Below are 26826 nucleotides of genomic sequence, written 5' to 3' on the forward strand. Positions count from 1 at the left end.
CTCATCTGGGAAGTGTTCAGCAGGCAGCTGTGTCAGATGTGATATGAAGGAGTAATGGCTCAACTGTGAGCCCCTCCTGAATGATCAAACTCCTCACTCTAGCTGTAAGGGTGAACCCAGACACCCACGGAGGAAGTTCATTTCAGGTGCTTTAATCCACGACCATATTCTTTCAGTCAGCTCCCACAGCTCATGGTGAAAGATGAGGGTAGGACCACAAACCAACCAATAAATCAGCAGCTTTTCTTTCACACTCAGCTGTCACTATTTCACAACCAATCAGGACAGAGTCTGCACTACTCCTGCTCCCTCTTTTTCTCATTAGTGAACAAGGCCCCGAGAAACTTTAAGTCCTCTACTTGATTCAGCTGATCAGTAACCCAGAGTGGGAACGCCAACCTTTTCCAACAAAGAGCCATGGCCTCCAACTTGGAAGTCAAAATTCTGATCCTAGCAGCCACACATTCTGCTGGAAAACACAAAGTGGAGACCGTGGCTCAATGAAGCCAACAGAACTACATCTAGAACTACAAGATCCTGAGACCACCAGTCTGACACCCTCTGCCACCAGGCTGTGCTCAATTCTGTCCACAAAGGTTATGGATAAAACTGGTGACAAAATGCAGCCCTGGTCGAGACCAACACCTACTGGGAACGGGCCTGAGTTACTGTTATCAAAGTGAAGCATACTCTTGCTGCGGTCATACAGGGATCGAATGGTCCACAACAATGGTCCTGATACCCTATACTCCCGAGGCACCCCCCATAGGATGCCCTGAGGTTGAATTCCTTCTCCAGGACCTCAAAACACATGTAGACTGGTTGAGCAAACTCCCACACAGCCTTGAATAGTCTTGAGTGGATAAAGAGCTGGTCCAGTGTTCCAAGACAAAGACAGAAACTGCATTATTCTTAATGAATCCAAGATTTGACCCAGGACCCTGGTATAGACCTTCCCAGGAAAGCTGATGAATGTGGTGCTCCCAAAGTTGGAACCAGGGTTATAATAGTTTTGGATTTTACATTATAGTTTAGTTTTAGTTAGTTTTTACTTTTTTTTCTCTAATTCAGTTAGTTTTAATTAGTTTTCAGAGTGGTTTTGCTCGTTTTTATTAGTTTTTATTTTTGGTTTCATGCTTAGTTTTAGTTAGTTTCAGTTAGTTTCAGTATTAGTTTTAGTATTTTCATACCTGATCAGGTGCAAGATTCAAGGCGCAAAAGTGACTATTGTGTAATGAAAACTTGACAAAAGATACAGTTTAAAGAAATATATTCAACAACGAGCTGTTCACAAGACATGCTAAATGTGTGTAATATTAAGGACACACATGAACATCAACAGGGAGAAACAAAGAAAAACATGAATTCCCAAACTCAATAAATTCTACAATAAACTCCACAATAAACTTCAGCATCAGTGCAGCAGATTAATAACGCCTACATGTGGTGTTAAACAAAAACAAACTCTTTGAAGGAGTCAAAGCTCAAATCCATCTGCATCCTGATGTTCTCACCACCTGAAGCTGCTTCTGTTTTGGAGCTAGCTTGGTTAGATGCTGCTAATTAAACCTGCAGGGTCTTTGCGGCCTCTGTACACAACCTACAGAAGCTGCCGACCTCATGTCCGCATTCATGCTTGTGTAGCTGGATTGTGTGTGTTATTACCTTGTGGTCGTGTGCAGGTGTTTGTACTCAAAGAACCTCCATACGGGACTCTGCCGCTTTCTCGGCAGACCGCAGCAATTACTGTGCGGACCAGCGCGGTGAGCGCACGCACATGCGCACTCACACAGTTGTCCTGTGGCGCTCCCAGCTTAAACTCCGAGAGCGGAAACAATGATTTCATATCAATCCACAAGGCTTAAAATGAAAGTCAGTTTATCGATAATTTCAGTTAGTTTTAGTTAGTTTTGTAAACTCACAATTCAGTTTTAATTAGTTATCGTTTTTTTCTTTTAATTATAGTTTTTATTTATTTCAGTTAACGACAATGTTTTTTCAATTTCAGTTTTCGTTATTTCGTTCGTTTTCGTTAACTATAATAACCCTGGTTGGAACACACAGTTCCCTTTCAAGAAAGGGGGTACCATCACCCTGGTTTGCCTGTCCAAGAGCATTGTCCCCGATATCCATGCGATGTCCCCATCTCCGCCATGCGGACTGAGTTTCGCTTCAGTCACTACCAGAGCTGTGCACCACGTGGCCTTGCGGTACATGTCGGCTGTCTCCAGAGGTTAACAAACCAACAAAAGCACCCTTCTCCTCTGGTGTCCACCATTTGGTTTGGGAGTTGCCCCCATGACAGGCAACAACCACTTTGTAGCTCCATGTAGCTGCCTCAGGATGGGAGTTGCAGAACATGGTCTACTCTGACTCAATATCCTCTGACTCCCTTGGAATGCTGTCAAAGTTCTGGAGGAGTCAAGAGTTGATGAACCCCTAGACCAGGGATCCTCAAATCCAGGCCTCGAGGTCCAGTGTCCTGCAGGTTTTAGATGTGTCCCTGATCCAACACACCTGAATCAAATGGCTGAATTACCTCCTCAGTATGCAGTCAGGTTCTCCAGAGTCCTGTTAATGACTTCTATAGTTGACTCAGGTGTATGGAAGCAGAGACACATCTAAAACCTGGACAATCTGTGACTATTACAGAAGTCCAGTAACAGAGCATCTCTCTTGAATTAGGCAGGCCATTCCTCCCAGTCATTACCCTTCTAGGTCTCACTGTCATTGGCTACAAGAGAGCATCCCCCATCAGGAAAATGGAATCCCTAGATGGAGCACCTTCCAGGACCCCACCAGGGAACTCCAAGAAGGTTGGGTACCCTAGCTGGTGTTCAGCACTAGCAAATGACAGTCAGAACCCACCCCCCGACCCAAAGGTGTAGGGAAGTAACCCTTTCATCTACTCGGGGAAAACCCCAACGCACAGGCACTGAACACGGAGGACAAAAGGGCCCCTGCCTCTAACCGAAGGCCACCCCAGAAAGAGTGCAGCCCATCTTCAGGAGAGCGTTTCCAGAATAAGAGCTGTGCGCTGAGGTGAGCTGGACTATAACTTCACGGTATCCCTCGACCTCACACAATAGCTCAGGCTATTGCGTCATCAACCAGGGATAAGATTGCCAAGGCCCGCATCTCTGATTGCTGCCTGATCATCTAGCACTAGGAGACCCCAAGGTGTCCTGGGTTAATCAATCGGATAATAAATCATCAGACAAAGTTGACTAGCCAACTGCTCTTTGACTCATAACTGGCCTACGTGCTGCTCATTTTCAGTGAATACTTAATAATTAATAATGACTTAATTATACACATCACATTATACTGAATTCCCCACGTGAGGCATTATAGGAAAAATAATTCTAGCCGCAACCTCATGAGGGCGTTTACTGCATACTGCAAAGATAAATGACAACATTTTAAATGTATTTATTATTACAGTTATTTATACAGTATTTTAATTTCCTCTCAATATATACCATGTCTAAGGATTCAGTAGAATATCATCTACACGGAACACATTTATATCAATATTCACAATCTCTTGTATAATTATGCAGTATCTACCTTTAAACTTCAGGTAATCACAAGGGGCGTGTCCTGGCTCTCCTGCCCGCCGGCCCCCTGGACCCCCAGTCTCAACGCCCAAAATCTCATGTAGACGCCGTGTAGCTGGGGGCTTATACTCCTAGAAAACACACACACACAAATATGATGTCTATTAAGTTCCAATAATAGCATGAAGTGAGGGGCTACGGAGTTTGACACACTGTTTCTTCGCACTCTGTGCTCACAGCACAGTACTGAAGTTTAACACGACCAGACATTGAGGCTCATGTAACAGCTACTGTTGACTAATGTTCTAATCTGAGAACTAATCAAGAACTGTGGTCTTGGGCACTTGATATTTTAGGGTAAAAATCAAAGTACCAGAGAGAAACTGAACACTAGGAACAAGGGGCTTAGTTTGTCTACAGTCTGCAAAAGGGTATGAATCCTTTTGCACATAAAGCCCATACAGAATCACTTTTCAAGTGCTTTTCACTTTCTACCGTTATGGCTTCAGAACAGCCTTATTTTTTATGGCACTGATTCAACAAGGTGCTGGAAACACTCCTCAGAGATTTAGGTTCATATTGACATGACGCAATCACAAAGTTGCTGTAGATTTGCTGGTTGCACATCCATGATGCAAATCTCCCATTCCACCACATCCCAAAGGTGCTCTCTGGATTGAGATCTAGTAGCTGTGGAGGCCATTTGAGTACCGTGAAAGAAAACAGAGATGCTTTGAGCTTTGGGACATGGTGCTTTATGGTGCTGGAAGCAGTCATCAGAAAATGGGTACACTGTGGTCCTAACGTGGTTCAGGTAGCCTGTGGTGTTTCAGTGGTGCTCAATCAGTATTAAGGGCCCCAAAGTGGGGCAAGAACACATCTCGCACCCTGTTACACCACCACCAGCAGCCTGAACTGTTGATGTAAGGCAGGATGGATCTACGCACAAATTACCCTACCGTCTAAATGTCACATCAAAAACTGATTATGCAACATTCTTCAATGTTCTATTGTTCAATTTTGGTGGTACAGTGCAGACAGTAACCTCAGTTTCCTGTTCTTAGCTGGGTGGCATCCAGTGTGGTTCTGCTGCTGTAGTCCATCTGCTTCAAGATTTGAAGTTCTGTGCATTAGGAGATGCTACTCTGCATACTTTGGTTGTAACAAGTGTTACTTGTTATTTGAGTTCCTTCCTATCACCTCAAAGCAGTCTGGCCATTCTCCTCTGACCTCTGGCATTATCATCCAGAGAACTGCTCTTCACTGGATACTTTCCCTTTTTCAGATCATTCTCTGTAAACTCTACAGGTGGTTGTCTGGGAAAATCCCAGCAAATCACCAGTTTCTTACAACTCGTCTGGCACCAACAGCAGAGTCATCTTTTGTCCCCATTCTGAAGCTTGGTTTGAACTTCAGCAGGTCATCCTGACCATGTCTATATGCATAACTGAGCATAGTTTACGGCCATGTGATTGGCTGACAGGATATTCTGCATTAACCAGAGCTGAATAGGTATACTCAATACAAAATTAAAAGTTCACCTTCTTGACATCCTTGTTCTTCTTCACTGTCCAAAGACCGTCTGACAGTTTGTCAAAATACTTCCTGGCTTTAGGAGCTGCATCCAACATGTGGCTAGGAGGAACCCCCAGAACCTCCACAATCTTATTCATCTGGTCAACCTACACACACGCACACGCACACGCACACACACACACACACAAACATGTCAAAAATTTGACAGCTGTACACTACCGTCATAACACACAGATCTAAATAAATTATTGAATCTAGTATAAAAGACCAAACTACTACCTGAAATCACGCAGTATCAAATGAACATGGACAAAGAATACTACCGATTAGGACTGGGCAATATATATATAAGTTTTTAAGAAATATTGATATATTTTCATACGCGATATGAGACAATATTGTTTATATCGATAGTCTATGTTGTGTTACAATCATACTTGTAGATCCACCAGTTCACCTTTCTCCTCTCTGCACAGCTTCACACTTCAACTAGCAACTAATTTAGTGACTTTTTCCAGTGACATCGGTGACTTTTGGAAAATTGAAATCGTCCGCTGTCGCTGTGTTTTGTGTACATACAGCCTTCATGCTACATCTGTTTGTATGCTTTGGCATTGCCCGGACCCCCAAGAGTCCGTGGCTGCAGGTAAGAGAGTCCATGAATAAGTCCATGAATTTACTGAGCTGGTTAGAACCTGCTGACTGAAGGATGGAGTTTTGTTCATTCAGTCTGTTTATATGTTGTGTTATTCGCACAGAGTACTGGAGTACACACAGGAGGAAGTACTTTAGTGAAGTCTGCTTCACTGCAGACTGACTTTTTAAAGAATCAGTCAGCCTTTTGCTATTTTTGCTCTGTATCTGTTCTGTTTATATTTTAATAGCACAGCTGTGAGTCTGCAGTTATGGAGGAAAAAAGCATTAATTTATTTGAGGAGCATTATTATTTAAATATGCCAATAATTTATTTTTGAACAATTTCTCATGTTCATCTACAGCTGAATGTTAATAAAAGTGTCTGTGTGCCATTTGGGACATTAGCTTTGACTCAGAGGTGCCTTTTTGTTTATACCTTTGGGGAGAAAAAATATCGAGATATATATCGTATATCGCCATTCAGCTAAAATATATTGAGATATCATTTTTGGTCCATATCACCCAGCCCTAACCTAAGCTCAGTCCCTAACCCTACTCAACAAATGCATTTATGCTGGTGCTGCTGTTACCTCATTGGAGCCGCTGAAGAGAGGCTCTCCTGTGTGCATCTCCACTAGGATGCATCCCAGAGACCACATGTCAATCGCCAGGTCATATGGCATTCCCAACAGAACCTCAGGAGAGCGGTAAAACCTGCTCTGGATGTACTGATAGATCTAAGAAAGAATTGAAGAGGAGTTCAGAAGTTCATGGCCTCAGTGCCTTTCTTAATATCTATTCACATTTCACAGACATCGTTTGCATGCAATGCGCTCGCATTTATACAATCTTTTCTAGTCTTACCAATTTATGTGCTTTAGACTGCAAGTCACATTTAACCATACATTCATTTAGTGTTTTATCCTATACACTTCAAGCACATTATCTACAGCTGTGGTTTACATGCACTCATCATGGGTGAATGTCATGGAATGAGTTCTTTCTGTTCTTTTTCCAGGGTTGAATGACGTACAACATAAATCTTTAATGACTTTCAAAAATAAGAATTGGGTGCACTAGTTTGAATTTATTTGGGATTTCTTCTACAAACACACATGCTCAAATATATTCATGTACACACACTGTTTGATTAAACGTCCCTTAGCAAGTTGCATCCCAGCCAGATGCTTTTTGTAGCCATCAACAAGCTTCTGGAATAATTCTGGCTGGATATTTGACCACTCTTCTGGGCAGAATTGGTAGAGTTCATTTAAATTAGCTGGTGTCCTGGCATGAGACTTTGGGAAAACCATTCCATGTTAGCCTGCTTTATCCATTCCAAAAACCAGTTCTGGATCTTTGTCTAAGCTTCAACCATTTAGCTGTTGATCTGAAGTGAAGCTGAAGAATTTGGAGGTAGTCATCCTTTATTATTTCATACACTTTGTGCAATGCACCAGAATCACTGGCAGCAAAAGAGCCCATAGCTCACCTTGGTCTCATCTGACCATCAAACTTTTGCATTTGTGGAGGGGGGACATGAAACCATCCAAAAAGAGTACACTTCAACTGTTTGATTAGAAACAAATCCCAAATAAATTCAAACTTGTGGACCCAATACTTGTTTTTTTAAAGTCAAAAAAGGTGCGTGCTGTACAATCGTTCCACGCTGGAAACCGAGCAGTTAAAGGAAATCATTAAGAGCTCCAAATTACCATGACATCCATGTCCATGATGGGTGTATGCAAGCTTACCACCACAGTATCTCACATCCATGCCCACTACACATACACCATCAACCTAACGTGTGCTCACCCTCTGCCCGAGCTGGCAGGAGGATCCAAAGTCGACTATTTTGATGGCCGACCTCTTGGGGTTACACAGCAGTATGTTCTCTGGTTTCAGGTCGCAGTGGATGATTGACAGCTCTGGAGTGGCCAGGAATAATAGCGCTGTAGACAAAACAACAAAACATTCAAATATGTGTATGTGCACAAAACTACACAAAATACCAACAGCATATACATATACTGTAGTTAATACTGCATATTATCAGCATTAAACCTACATTTTCTGAAGACATTTCTAGAATTATTAGGGATGCCACTGTTCAAATATCAATTTGGCCATTAAATTTTTTTTAGTTTATTTTCTTTTTGTTGGAGTTTATTCCCCATCTGTGACAGATAAACCTTACCACACACCAACAACTGTTTTCAGGTAAAGACAACACTCGTAAGACAAAACAGGTCAACACTAACTACTGCTATCTTATTGGCTGATGAGCCCATTGTACTCCAGGAGAATCTCAGCTGGTAAATCTCTGCATCCTCAACAACATTTGGTTACGTGAGGTCCGCTTGGGCCGACAAATGTAAATGTCGTCATCAGAGGGTGAACGCGAGGCTCGGTGTAGATGCCCGCACGCCTTCCAGTGCTGGATACTCTATACAATACAACTATTATGCCTCCTTCCAGCATCATTGTGGTATCATAAGAACAACTACTCTTCCATAGCGTGTCCATCTGTCCACGCATGCATTCATAAGTGGGGAGAATCCCAGCTTTACTTCCATTTCCATGCACCCACCTGTACAGAGCTGCTGTGCAAATTTCCTGGTGAGGTTGAGGGAAACTCCTCTGAAGTTGGTGTTCCTCAGCAGATCGTACAGGTTGTAGCTCAACAACTCAAACACCAAACAGAGATGGTTCCTAAACATAAAGTGACGCTTCAGGTGGACTGGACAGAGACAGATTGACACACAAAGAGAGAGACAAGAGACAAGGGGGAAAGTTAAGAGAGCAACTGAATCAAGTCAGACAGTACAGCTGGACAACATTCAAATTTCCTCTGGAACTGGATGATAACACCACATATTTGAGACATTTCAGTTTCAGATATCAAAGGTGAGGTAGGTGCTCTTTGATTAGTCATTGTTGCCATGACTGAGGCATCATAAATCCTGGTTCAAACCTGCTCAAACTCTATGATGCACTGCTGTGTTGCCATGCTACATGTTACAGTCACAGATTTTTTTTTTGTTTGTTTTTTTGCATTTTTGGCCACAGCAGCTTTTATTGGCAGTGGAGGGAGACAGGAAATGGGGGAAAGATACAGAGGAAGACACGCGGGCAAACTGGCAACAGGCCGGGACTCGAACCCGCGCCGCCCGCACTGCAACGCAGCATATGTATGTGGTCGCTGGCTTCATCACTAAGCCACCTGGGCGCCCAGTCACAGATTTTAAAGCAAACCTGAGGTACATTAGTTTGATTTTGTCCAAAGTACCTGGGACCATTAATGAGCCTCTTCTATTTCAAAAGCATCTTAAAGACTTCATAAGATACTTTCTCCCATATTTGAGAATTTTTCTGTTGAGATGATGATGATGATGGAGTGGTACTGACTGCAAAGTGATAGCTGTGTGTTACACAAGATGTTCCAGGAACACCCTGAGGGCAAACCCGTACCACAGGGCTCAAACCTTTAAGGGCTTTTCTCTGTGTGCACTGCAACAACAAGATGAAGGATGCCACGAGTGGAGCTATGCATTAGTCGTTACCACGAAACCCACGATACACACAGGCTTCCTCTAGCAGTCTGCAGCTCCTGATACCACTGATGACAGCCCCCAAAGCCCAGCTATCAAATCCTCTGTGCCTGCATTACGGATATAATGGAATGGTAATGGTCTGTGGCCAAGGTCTACTGAACCACTTTGGTTGTTGAGGTCGTTTATTTTCTTGTAGGCCTATCAGCGTCTTCTTTTTCTCTCTCTATTATTGTGCATGCCTCTGGCGGCTAAGTGGAAATGCAAGTTTTTTATATTTTGCATTGATGTGTCAAAACTGCACTGCATTACTTTGTTGCACATAGACTGAATAAAGGTGGACTTCAGACACCAGACTTGGTTTCATTTTCAGAGCTATCTGTTGCTCACACAGCTAATGTCACAGTCCTATAATAACTCCTCTTTACATGGGAGTTTTTAATAGGCTGGGTTGTTGTGCTGCACCCATCACCATGTACTCCCCTCACTGAAAGGTTCCACCTTAAAAAAGAACAGGTTGTCTGTCCCTAGCTCCTGCACTGCAGACACTTTGGGGTTTCTCCAAAAAGTTACTGCAACTATGACAGAGTGGACCTATCTTTCTGCATACCTCGATATGTTACTGATTTAAATATTAAACTGAGAAACAGCCAAGTCTGTTCATTCATTTAAAAAAAACAATCTGAGACAATGTGTGCAAACTGTGAGTCCACCCACTCACCCAGAGTGTGTCCAAACTTAGTGACAAAAACATGTTGAATACAAACTTCGACAGGATGTGTGTGTGTTTGTATCTTACCTATGTAATATTTCATCTCGGTGTCATGCTTGTTCATGAGCTCCAGCAGGCGTAGTTCTATCTGTGCCTGGTTCAAAAATGCCTTTTTGTTCTTAATGATCTTAATGGCAACCCACTCCTGCTCATGGTGGTCGTAGGCCTTCACCACCTGTGGACACATGAGCACACATTGCATCACATGCAGTGAATACCTCAGCTGAATGACCCAAAGCCCGACGCTGCAGGCCGTTTGACTTTGTCCTGTCATGTACACAGTATATGCATCATGTCCCTGAATAAGAACAACTCCTGCTCTGATTACAGTCAACGGTATGTTCATAAACGCAATGCAATCTACTAATTACAACTGAACCGTTCCACAGGGCAACTCCTTCTGAAGGCACATTGATCAACGTTCTACTTAGAAGAGGTGGGACTCACCAGACATTGCATATGATGACTCAATATTACTGTGATTTTTTTTTTTTTTGCAATATGCTGAGTATTGTAATAACATATTGTGATTTATCTCCTGTTTCATCTGCAAATTTTGCCCTTAAAGTTAAACTTTGTTTTATCCAATAAAATAAAGTTATCGCACTTCAGTTATTTTTTTGTCACAAAATGAGAACGCCAAGCAGACTGCCACTGTTTGCAGAAAGGCTGCCTCCTATCAGGCAACCTGTGCAATTACCTCAAGATCAACAGCTCTGAGCAACCATTTGGTCACCACAAGTTGCAATGGGTCACAGCATGGTGAGGGCGCTGTGTGACAGAGCCATTAGCTTGCTCTGAATTTGGAGGTAGATTTGTTCAGCTACACTATACTGCCAGAAGTATTCACTCGTCTGCCTTCACACACATTTGAGTTGAGTAATATCCATTCTTAATCCAGAGGGTTTAATATGATGTGGGCCCACCCTTTGCAGCTGTAACAGCTTCAGCTCTTCTGGGAAAGCTTTCCCAAATCACAACAACAGTCACCTCAAGGTGCTGAAGGTCAGACACTGATGTTGGAGAGAAGGCCTGGCTCACAGTCTCTGCTCTAATCCATCCCAAAGGTGTTCTGTCGGGCTGAGGTCAGGACTCTGTGCAGGCCAGTCAAGTTCTTCCACACCAAACTGGCTCATCCATGTCTTTATGGAGCTGCTTTGTGCTCTGGTGTGCAGTCATGCTGGAACAGGAAGGGGCCTCTAAGTGTGTCCAGTGTTGGATGGTTTTTCAGTTGAACTGATTTAATGTGAGTTTGCTCGGCTAATGTTATCTCAGTATGGCGGTGCATGAAATGAGTCCTCTTATTCATAGTATTCCCAGAGTGTTTTCATTTATTTAATCAAAGATCAATATTTGGTGTGCCTGTATTGATATAATACTGCCATGAAAAACATTGCAGTACTATGCTATCTAGACTTTTTCCCTACTCCTACTAATTAGTGACCTTTAAAGGTGCTGATGGGCTATTTTTGAAACTTTTGCGCAGCTAGGCTAACCATACTGAGGCTTAAGCTCTGCACTTGACTGATAACCAACCTCTCACACAGAGACAAAGTGAACAAACCCTAAACTTTTAACAGAGACACGTCCAAGTTTTACTAACTGCAGAAGCCACCTGAGACATCAAATAACACATCAAACCCTTGATGCTGCCCATTGGTGAAGTTAGATACTTTTCCATACTGCAGTGGTGGAAACAGCTCAGGACCAAACTGAAGAGTTTCCTGTGGTGCTCTCACCTGTCCGAAGGAGCCTTTCCCAATCAGTGAGTCTATCTCATAGCGGTCCAGCCACTTTTCTCCATTTTTCACAATGTAGTCGTAATTGTCATCGTCATAGCCATCATTGTAGATTTTTCTCTCCTTCTTCGTGCTGCTGTCCTCAGGAGGGACCTGCTGGGCCCGCCGCTTCTTCTTAGTATAGTACACCTGTGGACACAAACACAGCTCAGTTCTGCTTTCTGCTTCATCTAGAAACAACTAATACTCAACACCTGTGTACCAGCAACCATGGTTCTTTGATTACTCTGTTCTTCTTAGAACACAGTAATCAGGTGCAGTACAGTGTGTTGTCACCGTAACAGGAAGTAACGTAAAAAAAAAGTTTAGAAAAAGAAGAATTAAGGGTAATGGTAAAAATAGAAGTTCTGGCTCTTGGTCAGCATGTAGCTCTTGTAATAATGAACAGGAGTGTGAAGTTTGATGGGTCGAGCTTGAACAGTGCAGAAGTCATGGCCAATGTTAAAGTTTGTAGCTTGACTGTTTCTTCAAAACAGCCCAGCAAATAATAAGCAAGCATTTTATCATGAGACTTTTATTACTTAAAAGATGTTTTATTAGTAAAAATGTAATTAATAGTAAAAAGAATGTTTCGTCATCCAGAGGAGCCCATGGAGCCTTGCTGGCTTAATTGAAACGGTGGAGTGATACTTTCTACGCCAGTATGCAAAAGTAGGAAAGTTTGAATTATCATAAAATCACTGTTTTATTTTAAAGGTATATGTATGCTCACCAGACGTTAACACATAAAAGTCGCTGTAAGTCAGGTGGTGCACCTACAAAGAATGTTACTTCATGAGATTAATAATGTTAGTGAAAGCTTTAGGATTATTGTAACAGAGCACAGATATGGTGCATAATGTTCAGTTCTGAAAAAGGTGGAAATGTGGGATGATGCTTTAAAGGCACCAAAACTTAGTCAGTGTGTGGGATGAGGAATTCCTATTAAACATGACATATAAGACCGAACAGCAAACTGTAAAATACAGTGAAAACCTGAACACATCGATAAAACAAAAATAGGGAAAGACAAACACTGTGATGAGTGTATGTAGTGTACTTTTGTATCACTTATATGATGTCATGTCCTCTGACGTTATGGACTGTAACTGTGTGTAGAGCAGCTTTTACAAATACCGTGTGAATGAAGTGTGTTACATTTTCCATTTGAAGTTAAACACATGTCTAAGAGTAGGCAAGATATGTGACCTGCAATAAACAAGGGTGTGCGTGTAGGTGTGTGCAGCATTGCTTGTTTCATACCTCATTGATGTGCTTGTAAGTTTTGATGAGGTCAACAGAGAGTTTTCTCAATGGGGCGCTGGCAGGGTCTCTGAAACTAGGGGGAATTCTCCGCTGGAGTATGGTCATATCAGACAGCACCTACAGAGAACAGCAGCATGTCAGGGACTCACCTCAGGTTTGAAAACAGACGTGTTCCTGATGTGTGCATCAGGACAACCTCGGACAGATCGCTATACACTTATTCCCTAAAAATAATGTTTTAATGCTGTGTGTGAATCATACAGTTTACCTTTGCAGCATGAGAGTTTGTACAAACCAATATAAGACATGGATTACTGATTTATGCTCCGTTTACATCATCTACTTATTGTGTTTGTGGCCTTCCAAACACACTGCTAACAGGAAGCTGCAAAGTGCCCTCTGATGGACAAACTATGCAACAACAATACCCATAACATGGTTGAAGGGTGTTACTCTCATCTCTTCTTTACTTTTTAAATCTTCATCCATCTATTCACCCATCTTCTGCTGTCATAACCTGACCTGCGCCTCCCGGGAAATGTAACTACACATCAAGGTGATGCAGCCTGCAACGATTCTGATTGGCCTGTTCAGCATCATCGAGTCCTCTTATGCATTGCAGAAGTTTTTTTAATTCATCAGTGAGCGAATAGCAGTCATCACCTCAATATAAGGAATCGTAGCATCAATATGAATTTTAAAATGTGCTTGTAAGAATAGGTGAACGAGGCACATCTTATAAAGCAGAAAAGCGCTGTAAGAAGCAGTCTGTTTACCATTTACAGGCCGGTGGGAGCAGACAGCTGCTGCTGCTTCAGGTTACAGAACATCGACACTGCCAGGAGTCGCTGTTTGCAATCTGAAACACCTCAAGTGTTCACATTTTCAACGATATGATGTGAGTGGAGAACTGGCATAACAATTTCGCCATAAAATACTGTGACCATGAAGAAACCGTCTTCCAAAACATCTTCCAAATCTGGCTCTAATGGCTACATTTTATCATTCTCATTTGTAAAGCTTGACACAGAAAGTAGGTTGGATATAATACCTGTAACTATATTTCAGTGACAGGGGCCACAGAACCAGTAAAAGTATTTTAAATATCACTAGATCAATTCCAAAAGCCTCTAAATTCATTCAAGCTTCGCTGCACTGACTTTCAGCTTAAATGGACTGATTCTTACATAGAGCTTTTCTACTCAGCACTCAAAGCACTTTATACAGCACGTTTCATTCACACACACATCTATACAAGCACTTTCTACATCTAAGTGCTTTCTATCTAACATTCACACACACAATCACACACCGATGAATGCATCAACAACAACTTCAGGATCTTGGCCATACTTTGGCATGCAGAATGGAGCAACTAGGGATTGAACCAGCAACCTTCAGATTAGTAGATGACCTGCTCCACAGCCACCCCACAGTAAAGAAAAATAGCAGCTGCATTTGGATAAAGTGCTCATGTTCACTTAAACCTGCTTTTATTTTTTTGATCTACTAGAACAGGTTTCTATGCTTTCCTCATTCCTTTGATAATTCATCTGTCAACCAAGTGTTATGGTGCCAATCCAGATCTCTCATTTAGAATAGGAGACTGGCCTGAGAGAGACTGTGAAACTCATATCATCCAAAATATTGCTTCATAATATGACAGCACAGAGGACTTTGGTTGTGGGGACAGTCCATTAAAAATGAAGTTATCCATTGGGTCTTCATTTTTTCAGAGTATGAAGTCTCTGGTGTTTGCTACATTTGGTGCTGAGATATTTTAGAGGTAGCAGCAGCCCCAGCGAGTAAATACAAATCATGGAGTGGAAGGAAGCTACTCATTTTGGTTTGGGGGAAAGTCAAGCTGGAATTATGTATTTATGTATACATAATGTATTTGCTTTGGTCTGGACTTAAAGCTTTTGAAGTGTTCATAATTTTTAAATAGCACAGAAAGTTGTAGCATGAGAAAAAAAATGGAAAAATACAAAAGCATAATATGGTCCTTTTAATTGTGTAAAAAGCCAAATGATGAATAAGGGTGGCTTTAAAAACCTGAATTCCAGAGCAGTTTGTTTATGTTTTATACAGCATCCTAAGAAGACAACAATTTATATTTTTATTCACAGTAGAACACAGAAAACATTTCAAATGTTTAAACTGAAAAAATGTATTATTTTAAGGAAAAAAATAACTGAACTGAGCACTGACAACAAGCCGAGTGCTCCCTCTTTAGTCTGGAGGACACAGTATTCGTAGTTTTCCAAAAAGAATTTCAAAATTTGATTCATCTCACCACAGAGCAGTTTTCCACTTTGCCTCAGTGCTTTTTAAATGAGCTTTGACCCAGCCAGGATGGCGGTGTTCCGGGATCATGTTCACGTTTGGCTTCTTGTTTGCGTGACAGAGCTTTAAGCTGCATTTATGGATGCAGACTAAAGCTCTACAGTGAAATGCATTCACAATGACAAGGGTTCCTGAGGACCCCTGAAAAACTGACCTTTTGTTGAGCAATAGCACAAATATTGTTGTGCAATAATGCACTTTAACTGCTGTCACTTGATATTGGATATAAGAAGCTATCACAGCATTTCCAAGTGTCAAGAACTGGAGTGAGAAGTATCATCAAGAAATTCAAAGAGAGCCACACAGTGCAGAAGAAACTTGGCACAGGTAGGAAGCAAAAAATTTCAAAAATTGGGGGGAAAAAAAAAATGTAGGAGGAGATGTGTCTAAAGACCCCAGAACAACTGCCAGAACACTGCTGAATGACTTAGCCAAGTCAGGAACTGCAGTCTCCAGGAAGACTTGGCCACAGAGACACTGTTTGTGTGTGGAGAAAGAAGGGAGAGGCATACAAGAACACCATCCCCACAGTGAAAGACGGTGGTGGGAGTATTATGCTGTGTGGATGCTTCAGTGAGTCTGGAAAAGGGAATCCTGTCAAGGTGGAAGGAATACAAGGATACTCAGGAGCAAAACTGGGTCTTTGTCTTCCAACATGACAACGACCAAAAACATACGTCGCTCCTGGTTAAAGAACTCCCTCCAGAAGACCAGAAGTGAATGTTGCTGATTGGCCTGAGTTGAATCTCACTGAAAATCTGTTGGGTGAAGTGAAGACCAAGGTCCATGCCAGAAGACCATAAAATCTGGAGGAGCTTGAGGGATTTGCCAAAGGAGAATGGGCTGGGATTGTGAGACTTATTGAAAACTACAAAAAAACGACTGCAGGCCGTTATTCAGTGAAAAGGATACACCAATTTTGACCCTGGTAGTTGTTAGCTTGTGTGAAATAATTTTGTTTCTGTGTGCAAAGTAAAATAATGTAAGCATCCAAAATAGAAAAAAAGACTAAAAATTCCTTGCTCGGTTTAAAAACACCTGGGTAATATACTGCTACAAAAAAATGAAAGGAACACTAATCATGCTGGTTATCTGTACTGAACTCGGTAACCTGTTAGAAGTTAAATGGAAAAAATGATGCCAAAATGTCATTGCAGCAACTCAAAGTAGTACTCAGTTGTTGGAGTGACATACACCTGCTTGTATGCATGAATGACAACACTGGAGATCCTAATGAGATGATGGATGGTGTCCTGGGGGATCTCCTCCCAGATGTGGACCAAAACATAATGTCCCAGAGGTGTTCTACTGGATTTAGGTCAGGTGAGTGTGGTGGTCGGTCAGTGGTATGAGTTCCATCATCCTCCAGGAACTGCCTGCGTACTCTCACCATACGAGGAAACAGGAGGAACCAGGACCCACTTCATCCTGGTAGACGGGGTGTCGTTGCCTAGCCTATAGAGGTCTGTGTGTTCCTCCACTAGAGGGTGTCGGGCCCCCCTCATGAAGTCTGTTTCTGATTGTTTGGTCAGAGACATTCACACCAGTGGCTGCTGGAGTCATTTTGTAGCTCTGCAGTGCTCATCCTGTTCCTCCTGCACAAAGGAGCAGATCCCGGTCCTGCTGATGGGTTAAGGACCTTCTCCTGTCCAGCTCTCCTAGAGTAACTGTCTGTCTCCTGGAGTCTCCTCCATGCTCTGAGACTGTGCTGGGAGACACAGCAAACCTTCTGACAATGGCACGTATTGATGTGCCATCCTGGAGGAGTTGAACTACCTGTGCAGCCTCTGTAGGGTCCAGGTATGACCTCATGCTACCAGCAGTGACACTGACCCTAGCCAAATGCAGAGTTAGTGAAAACCAGTCAGAAAAGATGAGGCGTGAAAAATGTGTGTCCTCCACCTGTAAAACCATTCCTGTTTGGGGGTGTCTCATTGTTGCCCCTCCAGGTCACCTGTTGTTAATTTCAAGAACACCAAAGCAGCTGAAACTTACCTGACCACATCAATATCCCTGAAGTTTCATTGACTTGATGCTGAACTCTGGTTATTATTTTTTTAACAGTGTCCTTTTATATACTGTAGATGATCAGATATTTAAAGCTTTCACAATTTTATGTTGATGAACTTTATTCTGAAACTCAGTTTGTAGACAGGGTTTACTGCAGATTGATAAGCCTGTGCCCATCTTTCCTCCTGAGATACTCTTCCTCTCTAAGTTCTGACTTGTTGCCAGTGAACCTAATAAGTTGCAACATATTCCCCTCCAACTGTTTCGTTTTAGTACCACTTACTTTTCCTGGTCTTTGCTCCCATCCCAGTGTTTCTGACGCATGCTGCCGCCATCAAATTCACAATGGGCTAATATTTTTCATGAAATACTAAAACATCTCAGTTTAAACATTTAATATGTTTCTTATGTTCAACTGTGAATAAAGCCTGGGTTTATAAGAATTGCAAATCATTGCATTCTGTGTTTATTTGATTTTACACGGTGCCCCAACTTTTTGGGCATTAGGGCTGTATAATGTGTGATGCCTCTTTATACCATCTTTATACTTTGACCTCAGGTTTTACTGTTCTCTTTCCATAGCACTGGAAGTACTGCTAAACTGCCCTGTCCTAACAGACTGTTGAGATGGAAACTTGTAAAAATACCAAACAGTCAAATTTGATGTTTCAGATATGATGTGTTTAATAAAGCTACATGTAAAAGATACAATGATTAGAGATTGCATGTGGAGAACTTTAAACCTGCAACTGGTCAGCTGAGCAGTGAATCAGCTAACTGTGAATCATGGGTGGGTGATACAGCCTCAAAACTAAATCACGATATTTCAAGGAAATTTGTGATAATGATACTTTTGATGATATAGGGGAAAAATATTTTTTTAAATCATTGATAGTAGGATGCAGGCAGCAGCATTTCAAACAAATCAAAGGGCATTTTCCATCCTTCTTTTCCAATGAGTTACTGTCATTGATGACATACTACCTAATTCAGTGTGAATCTGTGGCCACAAGGTGTCAGTAGCAGCTTTATAGTGCAATAGTGACACAGCATAAGTCAAATGTAAGAACAGAAGCAGGTTAGGTAGAGTTTTCCCTGGAAAGTTTAAGCATAACATAACTGAATAACTTTAGTTATTGCTCTTGTAAGACTACAGTAACTTAACCATGTAACTCTTCAAGAGGCTGCACAACATTGTCAATTCACAACCACATCAGTAACTTCTGTCCACTGTTTGCTTTTCCTGTCACATGGAGAGCAGCTAGCCAGTGTTCCAACAATGCTTGGTGAAGTCATTTGTTTAAGTTTGGGTTGCACATCGCTCATCAGCTGCTAGTATCTCCTCCTCCCCACTGAATGGTTGTACTGGTTGTACAGTGTGTTTTAGCCTCAAGTGATGATACAAGTTAGTTGTTTCCATCCTTAGCTGGAACAATTTTTGCACATATTTGAAAAAGTACTGTGTTTTGTTCGAGGTTCCCTTTTTACTAAATCATCATCACAGGCTGACACGCTGCTTTCGCTGTCAGACATGTCTGGGCTCGCTGTCTTGCCCGCTATGGAATGTAAAGTCATCGTGTATATCATTGGTACCGTGATATGACACTTTCATATGACTATTATCGACGATATATGGCACAACCCCATTGTGAATCCTTTTAGGAATTACTGAAAGTGTTGGAGAGCTTTGATATTGAAAAATATTGGGTTACTTAACCCCTGGTTCTTTGATAACAGAGTAAGGTGTTTCACTATGGGAGATATAGCCCACTCCTGGATTGCGTCAACCCTCCCTAAGCTACGCTCCAGTACTGCTCAGGATCTCAGCTCGGACTTGAGGCACTAGACTCTAGGACTGCCTGAGCGAGGGATGACTGTGCAACATCTAGCCATTGCGTGGTGTGTGAGGTGTAGCCCAACTTGCTGCTGCACAAATATCCTGGACTAAAACACCTTTGAACAAAGCCCAGGATCTAGCTATACACCTAGTAGAATGAGCTTGGAGCCCCGAGGGGGGCTGAGCACCCTTACAGCTATAGGCCAGAACTATAGCCTCTACAATCCAAAGGGATGGCTTCTGGGGGTCTGCCTTTGTGGGGTGGGGTGGGGGGCAGGAAACAAACATCTGATCTGATTTCTGAACCCAGCTGTTCTGTCCACATATGTCCCCAAGGCCCACACAGGGCAAAAATTGTTAAGCCTACACTTGTCTATGAGGAAAACAGAGGAGGGTAAAATGCTAACAGTTACACTGTGGGGCACCTGTATGATGACTATCACCTTAGGGACAGAGGCCGACTTTGAGACCAGGGGCCAACTGCAAACAAGAGGGGTGAATAGACAAAGCCTGTAACTCCCTAACTTGTTTGGTGGTATTTAGAGCCAAAAGTAGAGCGGGTTTAAGCGGGTCTAAACTTCAGCCCCACCGCCTTGATCGGCTCGAAGGGGTGGTGGGAGACGCCATCCAAAACAAGTGACAGATCCCATAATGGGACCAATGGCCTTGAGACTGGGCGCTTACAGCAGGCCCCTTTCCTTGAACCAACATACAAGAGGGTGCAGACCAGCACCCAATCTCACACGGCAGGCCGAAAGAAAACATAGCGCCTCCACCACAGAGAAGTGAAAAGGGATTACCTGCCTAGCACCACTCTTCAAAAACACACTATGTATTACTGTAAAGACAGCGGGTGGAGGAAGCTCTTGCATTCTTATTGGTGTCAATAACCTTCAGAGGCAGGCCTGCAGCATTCAAATTCCACCTTTCATGGGCCAGGCCCAGAAAGTCACCGGGTCTAGGTGAGGATGATATATCTCCACTCACGCCTGACACAGAAGGTTCCAACAGATGGGGAACGGCCACGGTCCGTCCGGTAGGGGCTGAATTATTTTGACGGCCACCGTGGAGCTATTAAAATTAGCAACAGCTCCTGATCCCTCACTCTGATTAAGGTTGGGGAGATAAGGCTGAGAGGCAGAAAAGCCTCTGTTTTGGCTATGGAGTGTCCATGCCCAGTGGGGCATCTGCATCTGACAGGGAGAAAAACATTTGGGCAATTCCCACGAGGCGAAGACATCCACGGCAGCCCGCCCATACCTCTGCAATATCTGCTTCACTACCTCCAGTCGCCGAACACTGGGTTCCCTCTGGACACAGGATCTGCTCCCCTGTTCAAAAATACCTGGCACATGAGTTGCTCAAAGGGAAAGGAATTTCTTGCTGCTCCACACCATTATTTCCCTGGCCAGCCTGAGCAGCTGCAGGGAATGAGCACCACCCTGGCGCCATTCACTGCCCTCCACATCATGGTTGCGTCCCACCCTGGATGACACCGCCCCCAGAGGTACTCTAAAAGGTTCGTCCAAGGTTGGAGAGCCACGCTTGCATGACGGTGTTATTTTTACACTGTGCCCGAGATGGCGGTGAGGGTGCAGACATAGGTGTGTGACCCAGTGCTGAAAATCCCTCATCATTAGCAGCCCCTAATGCCCCACAGATATTACCAAGGCCATGAGGCAGAGTCGGAACCGCACAACTTTCCCCAGCTGAAAGAGGGAGAGGCACTGAGTGAAGGATCTGATCCTGAGCTCTGAAAGTGTGACCTGGAATCTACATTGAGCCCCAGATACTCCGTACACTGTGCAGGTTCCAGCGGCTCTTTTCCAGGTTGATTTTGAAGCCGAGCTGAGATGTGACCACACTGGAGTCTCTGATTGCCAGCTCCCGCCATCTGGAACACATTAGATAATCATCTATGTACGAGAATATCCTGATGCTGCTGTTCCTTAATGGAGACAGCGCTGCCTCCACACATTTGAGGAACACCCTTGGGGCCAAGGACAGCCTGAATGAGATGAGAACTCGTATGCTGTGCTCTCATAAGCAAACCTGAGATATTTCCTGTGTGGAGGATAAATGTGATGTGAAAATACACGTCTGAGAGATCGATTATAACAAACCAATGTCTGGGTGAATGGCGTGACAGACTGCTTTGTGTGTGAGCACTCTGAACGTGGACATTCTCAAGTGTTTAATACATACAGATCCAGAATAGGTCGGAGCGAAGAGCCCTCTTTCTTCAGAATGAGGAAATAGCAAGAATAAAAGCCCTGTTGAGCCTCCTCGCTCAGGACCGCTCTGATCGCACAAACAGGTGATCAGAAATTGCTTCTCTGGGCCAACAGAGAAGCAATTTCGTCCTCCAGGACTTTTGCTGTATCTCCACTGGCCACTGAAGACAACCTTCCATTGAATTTCGGTGGTTTCACCACAAACTGTAGTCTGAAGAAACACCCGTGTGCCATCCCCCTGCCTCCTGATAGGAAGTTCCCCTTGAGAAGAGTGTGAGTTGCCCCCACTGAGGATGAGGGGACATAACAGTGATTTAAAAAAAAAATTTTTTTTAATTGGGGGTACATTCTACCCTTGGCAAACTGCCTGGCAGTGAATACTTCTTTTTGAACCCCTGAAAAACAGTGAAGTGTCTGATTTCTCCGGGCAGTGCTTGGTGACACTAACAAAGTGACAACAAGGTAGTGCCTGGTGACACTGTGACCTTTGATCCTGCGTCTCCTCTCGCTGAACTAGTCGAGATGGGAACTGAGAGAGGGCTCCTGATGAACTGGGAAACTGAGGAGCCTCTGAACCATGAACCTCTTCCAACACCTTCCTTCTCTTTAAGAGAGGAGAGAGAGGTGATGCAGAATGTTGTAGGCATGCTGGGTTGAACCCTTCTTTTTCCCCTACCTTGGTGTCACATCAGGTTCTTTGCAGCAGTCACTGCAAAGGAGTGCTTGCCCCACAGCCTTGGGTTTTCTGCCTTGACCTGCTGGTAAGACTGCGGTCCTGCCACTTGTCTCTGAATCCCACCCTGCCTACCCCTCGTGGCTGCTGCTGCAGCTGCTAATCCAAGTCTGGGCAGCTGGTTGGGTTGTGGGTTCAATTTTCTAAGTAAGCAGCGATTGAAAGCTTCTCCCTCTTGCTTGTCTCTCTCATTTTCTCCAAAGCTGGGCCAAATAGGCCCTTGGTTGGGTCATAGGCTTCATCCATGACTTCAGCCTTCTTTTTTTTTTTTGCATTTTTGGCCACAGCGGCTTTTGTCTACAGTGGAGAGTGACAGGAAATGGGGGAAAGATACGGGGGAAGACACACAGGCAAATTGGCGACGGGCCGGGACGCAAACCCGCGCCACCCGCACCGCAACGCGGCGTATGTATGTGGTCGCCGGCTTCACCACTAAGCCACCCAGGCGCCCCGACTTCAGCCTTCTGAGTATCCCCCAAGCCTGACAGGCTTAGCTCTCTTACCTGAGAATACAAGGACCATTACATGCCCACAACCTTGGACTGCTCCCCTGGAAGAGTGTAGAATGAGGTCTTTGAAAACACAAATCTCATCCCAGAGGGCCGCGGTTGAGTCCAGCTGACGGCCCATGTCCTCCAAAATCTCTGCCTGATAAGCTGACAGCAGTCTAACCACATTAAAGGAACATACTGATTGTGTTGCATACTTGTACACTTGTACTTAGATATATGCTGTGAGGCAATCTATCAATCTTACTGGGCTGAGAAGCTGAAACTGACCTGTGGTTAGGGTAAAGGCCACTGAAGACTCCATCACTGGGGGTTTGGTCAGCCCCAACTCACCCATCCCTTGAATCTCCAGCATAGAGCAGCCCTCGGTAGGAAGCTTGCTCTTAAAAGGGCAAGACTAGTAGCAACTAATTTCTTTCATGCAAGCAGGGACTGCTGGCAGAAGCTGCGTTGCAGGTGGCAAGGCTGGAGGGAGCCTCTTGCCATCATACACATTCTGCCCCTTCAGCAAACTGGGCTGCTGACCATGGGATGCCTAGCTTGGCAGCAGCCTGTATGCAGACCTCATACAAGTTGCTGTCCACTGGGGGTACAACTTCAGACTCAATTGGGGGCCTGGACTGCTGGGCAGGGAAGGTGGAGTCATCCTCCTCCTTCTCCTCCATGTCCTCTAGGTCAAGGAAGTCGGAGTTGGCATCACCATCCGTATTCTCGCCACCTAGCTCCCCATAGATTTGATCGAGGAACCACTCGAACAGTGGGGGCATAACCAGGCACTTCCTCCATCATGTCTGCCCAGCTCGAGGTGGCTCATGGCTGATGGATATCAATCGTAGCATTAGAAGCTGGCCGGCAGGGGTCCTGGCTGTTAGCCACTGCTACTCTTAACCTCCTTTCCAGAACTTTCTCTGGCATCAAAGCACAGTGGAGGTACCCCTGTGGGTCTCCCAGAGAGGTCTGAGCATGTTTAGTGCCCATACAAGCTATGCACATCGTATGAGGGTCCCTGCCTGAAACTGATAATGCGGGGCATGAGCAGGATGCAGTTTCTTTGGCCTTCGGTTCTGACCCTTTGGTGGGGGTAGGAGCCGTAGCTCTTGTAAGTGAGACTGAGCTACACCAGGCTTGTCGTAACATGTTAGCCTGTTGGAGGCTAGTGCTAGCAACGGGGCTTAGTCCAAACTAGTCGCCATGAGAGTCAACTCGTCATGACATGTTCGCCGAGTTCTATTAGTTGATTCAGCTAAAACCTAATGCTAGCTGAACCCTAGCACTCCTTGGGGGTCAATTAGCAAGCTAATGCTAGCCTAACACTGAAATGCTCACCAGAACGTGTTAGCCCAAGTTACACACACACAATGGTTACCCTGCTAACCAAAACCGCAGGAACAGCTCACCACAACACAATCGCTGTCCAAAAAGTCTGTAACTATTAGTACATTTCTTTCAAAGGACTTATTTAGCACAATCCAGACTGAAACAGAAACTGTGTTAGGCGACATACTCCCCAGTGGCAGGGGTCATCAACTACATTTGTCCAAGGGCTGGAATTTTTTTCTCGGCAAACACTGTGAGGGCCAAATGCTCTTGTAAAGTACAATGAAATTAATATTGCATCTTGAGTGATATATCATTTGATATATGAATTTTTCCTTTCAAATTTATACTATTTTTTAATGATGTGATGTCTAATTGCACATGCTCTTCTCTGTTAATGCTGACGGTTTTTATAGAAACACCACAATTAAAAGTGCACTTTTCAATCTGGATCCTATGGTAAAGTTCAGTAATTTCATTTCACAGGCAATGGTGAGGTGCCTTTTTTTTTAATGTAAATATAGTAATTTACCTACTTTTTAACAAATAATATTTTGCTTTGTGGCAAAACCAGCAAAATCTATAGTCTGTGCTCTGCCCAGTGTGAATGAAAGCAGGTCCAAATATCAGACTATGATACAAAGATTTTGACATAGATTCACACAGTACAGCTACAATGGCACAAAATGGCAGCACATTTATTTTAACAATAACAGAATAGTAGATACTAGGCCGCGGGGTTTGTGACAACCGAGGGATGGATGCATATGGGGGACTCTGACCACATGCGGGTGCACGCCAAGCTGCCTACCCGTGCAGTCCCCCTGCAAGCCGACCGTGTGGGAGACAGGAGCCCCGAGCAGGCCGGGGATTACGCTTGGCAGCCAGTAATGATCCTTCCGCAGGTTCACAGACGGAAATCTTGTTACGACTTTTACTTCTTTTAGTTAGGCAAGTTTGATTGCAGATTTTTTTCTACACAAAACAAGGTTAGACTCACCTTGAGCTGTGTTTACAATCTGATCACTGGCTCCTCAGTGCAGCACAGTGCTGAAAATACTTGGTCACATGGTCCGAGCTTGCATTCTGATTGGTTCTAGGGACGTGTAGGCTTTTACGGGCCATGGAAAATGGTGTTTGAAGGCTTTTGATAATTCAGATGGTAAACGGGCTAGTTCTTATTTAGCGCTTTTCTACTCTATCTGAATACTCGAAGTGCTTCACCCATTCACACAAGCACTCCCATATGTAACTAAGCTAAATGCTTTTATTGTCTAACATTCACACACATTCATACTCCAACACTTGCGTCGGAGAGCAACTTGGGGTTCAGTATCTTGCCCAAGAATACTTTGGCATGCAGCCAGGAATCAAACCACCAACCTTCCGATTAGTAGTTGACCTGCTCTGCCTCCTGAGCCACAGCCACCCCAGTTATGCTACAGATAACTGGGCATAACGTAGCATTAGAGCTACAGTTATGATGTGATTGACTGGCATATGGTACGTGTGGAAAGGATTACCTAAATATCATTATCTCATTTTTGACGGAGGTGACATTTAATGGCTTTTACATCTGAACTCTTTATAGTTTTTCCTCCTCACTAGGCTAGTCTTGATTTCAGTAATATTCAGGGGCCAGATGGAAAGCTCTGGCGGGTCAGATGTGGCCCGTGGGCTGCCAGTTGACATTCACTGCCCTATGGGACGCCTGAGAACTGTTAAACAGCTAGGGAGGAGCTGGTCAGCCGTGTTAGTATGAGGGGCGGGGCCCTGAGCACGGCCTGTCACAGACAGACCTGGTGTCATTGGAGCTTTCATATTTGGTCACGCCAAGGCGAGGTTAGAAAAAGAACTGACCTATGCATGTGGAAGCTTAGGAACCTACTCCTTCTGAATACCACTAGTCATTTTTCAAAACCGTATCTTCAACTTTCATTACCTCATGACAAGAATGTCATTTTCAGTGGCTAAACAAAGCAACGCTGTTTTAATCTGCTAAAATGAATAAAGAATGTTAATGCATCCCTCTGGCATTGCAGTGCTGCAACAGATGACCTACAATGTAGTTACTGTGCCAAAGCCATGTGTGCAGGACTGATGCAACACTGCATGTGATACCTGCTGCTGCTCGGCCATGGAGTGGATGGAGCTGAAGGAGGGGTGTGTATGTGAGTGCTGGCTGGTCATGGCTGGCTCAGCGAGGGAGAAGCCCTGGGCAGTGGAGGAGGAGGAGGAGGAGGAGGAGGAGGAGGAGGAGGTGGGCGGACATCCTGAGCTGCTTACACCTAAGAAGACAGAGACAGAGGTAGAGAGATGATTAGAGAGGGAAACCCCAACATTGTAACATATTTCTTTGCTTGCATCATGGGTACATCAGAAATACCACTGTTTTGCTCCTGCACCACAAATGGTCAGACACCACGTGCCCATCACAGCACACTCATCATCGTCTTCCACACAGGCCATAGATACTGTATTATTTATCGCACGACAACTGGGAGGGACAGGATGGCTGTGGTGTCTGTCTTCATTTTCTTCATCTCACTAATAAATCAAGATACCTCTGTGTGTGTGTGTGTGTGTGTGTGTGTGTGTGTGTGTGTGTGTGTGTGTGTGTGTGTGTGTGTGTGTGTGTGTGTGTGTGTGTGTGTGCGCGCCCTTTGAAATTTTCCAGACAGGACAAACAGTCACGGTAATGCAAAGTACGTTTGATCAGATGCCTTAGCGGTGATACACTT

General features: G+C 43.9%; 1 protein-coding gene across 2 annotated transcripts in view; it reads right to left on the minus strand.

Annotated features, from left to right (window-relative positions):
* dyrk1b (dual-specificity tyrosine-(Y)-phosphorylation regulated kinase 1B) overlaps positions 1-26826 on the minus strand; it is a 92987-nt gene that overhangs the window by 8027 nt on the left and 58134 nt on the right. For both annotated transcript variants that reach the window (XM_030724659.1, XM_030724660.1), the window contains exons 2-10: positions 26207-26373; positions 13097-13216; positions 11795-11983; positions 10083-10230; positions 8323-8472; positions 7548-7684; positions 6323-6469; positions 5102-5242; positions 3571-3691 (exon numbers count right to left, since the gene is read on the minus strand). In XM_030724659.1, coding sequence (XP_030580519.1) covers positions 3571-3691; positions 5102-5242; positions 6323-6469; positions 7548-7684; positions 8323-8472; positions 10083-10230; positions 11795-11983; positions 13097-13216; positions 26207-26373 — 1320 coding nt within the window. The remainder of the gene's footprint in view (positions 1-3570; positions 3692-5101; positions 5243-6322; positions 6470-7547; positions 7685-8322; positions 8473-10082; positions 10231-11794; positions 11984-13096; positions 13217-26206; positions 26374-26826) is intronic.

The sequence above is a fragment of the Archocentrus centrarchus genome, unplaced genomic scaffold (assembly GCF_007364275.1).
Source record: "Archocentrus centrarchus isolate MPI-CPG fArcCen1 unplaced genomic scaffold, fArcCen1 scaffold_40_ctg1, whole genome shotgun sequence".
Taxonomy (NCBI): domain Eukaryota; kingdom Metazoa; phylum Chordata; class Actinopteri; order Cichliformes; family Cichlidae; genus Archocentrus; species Archocentrus centrarchus.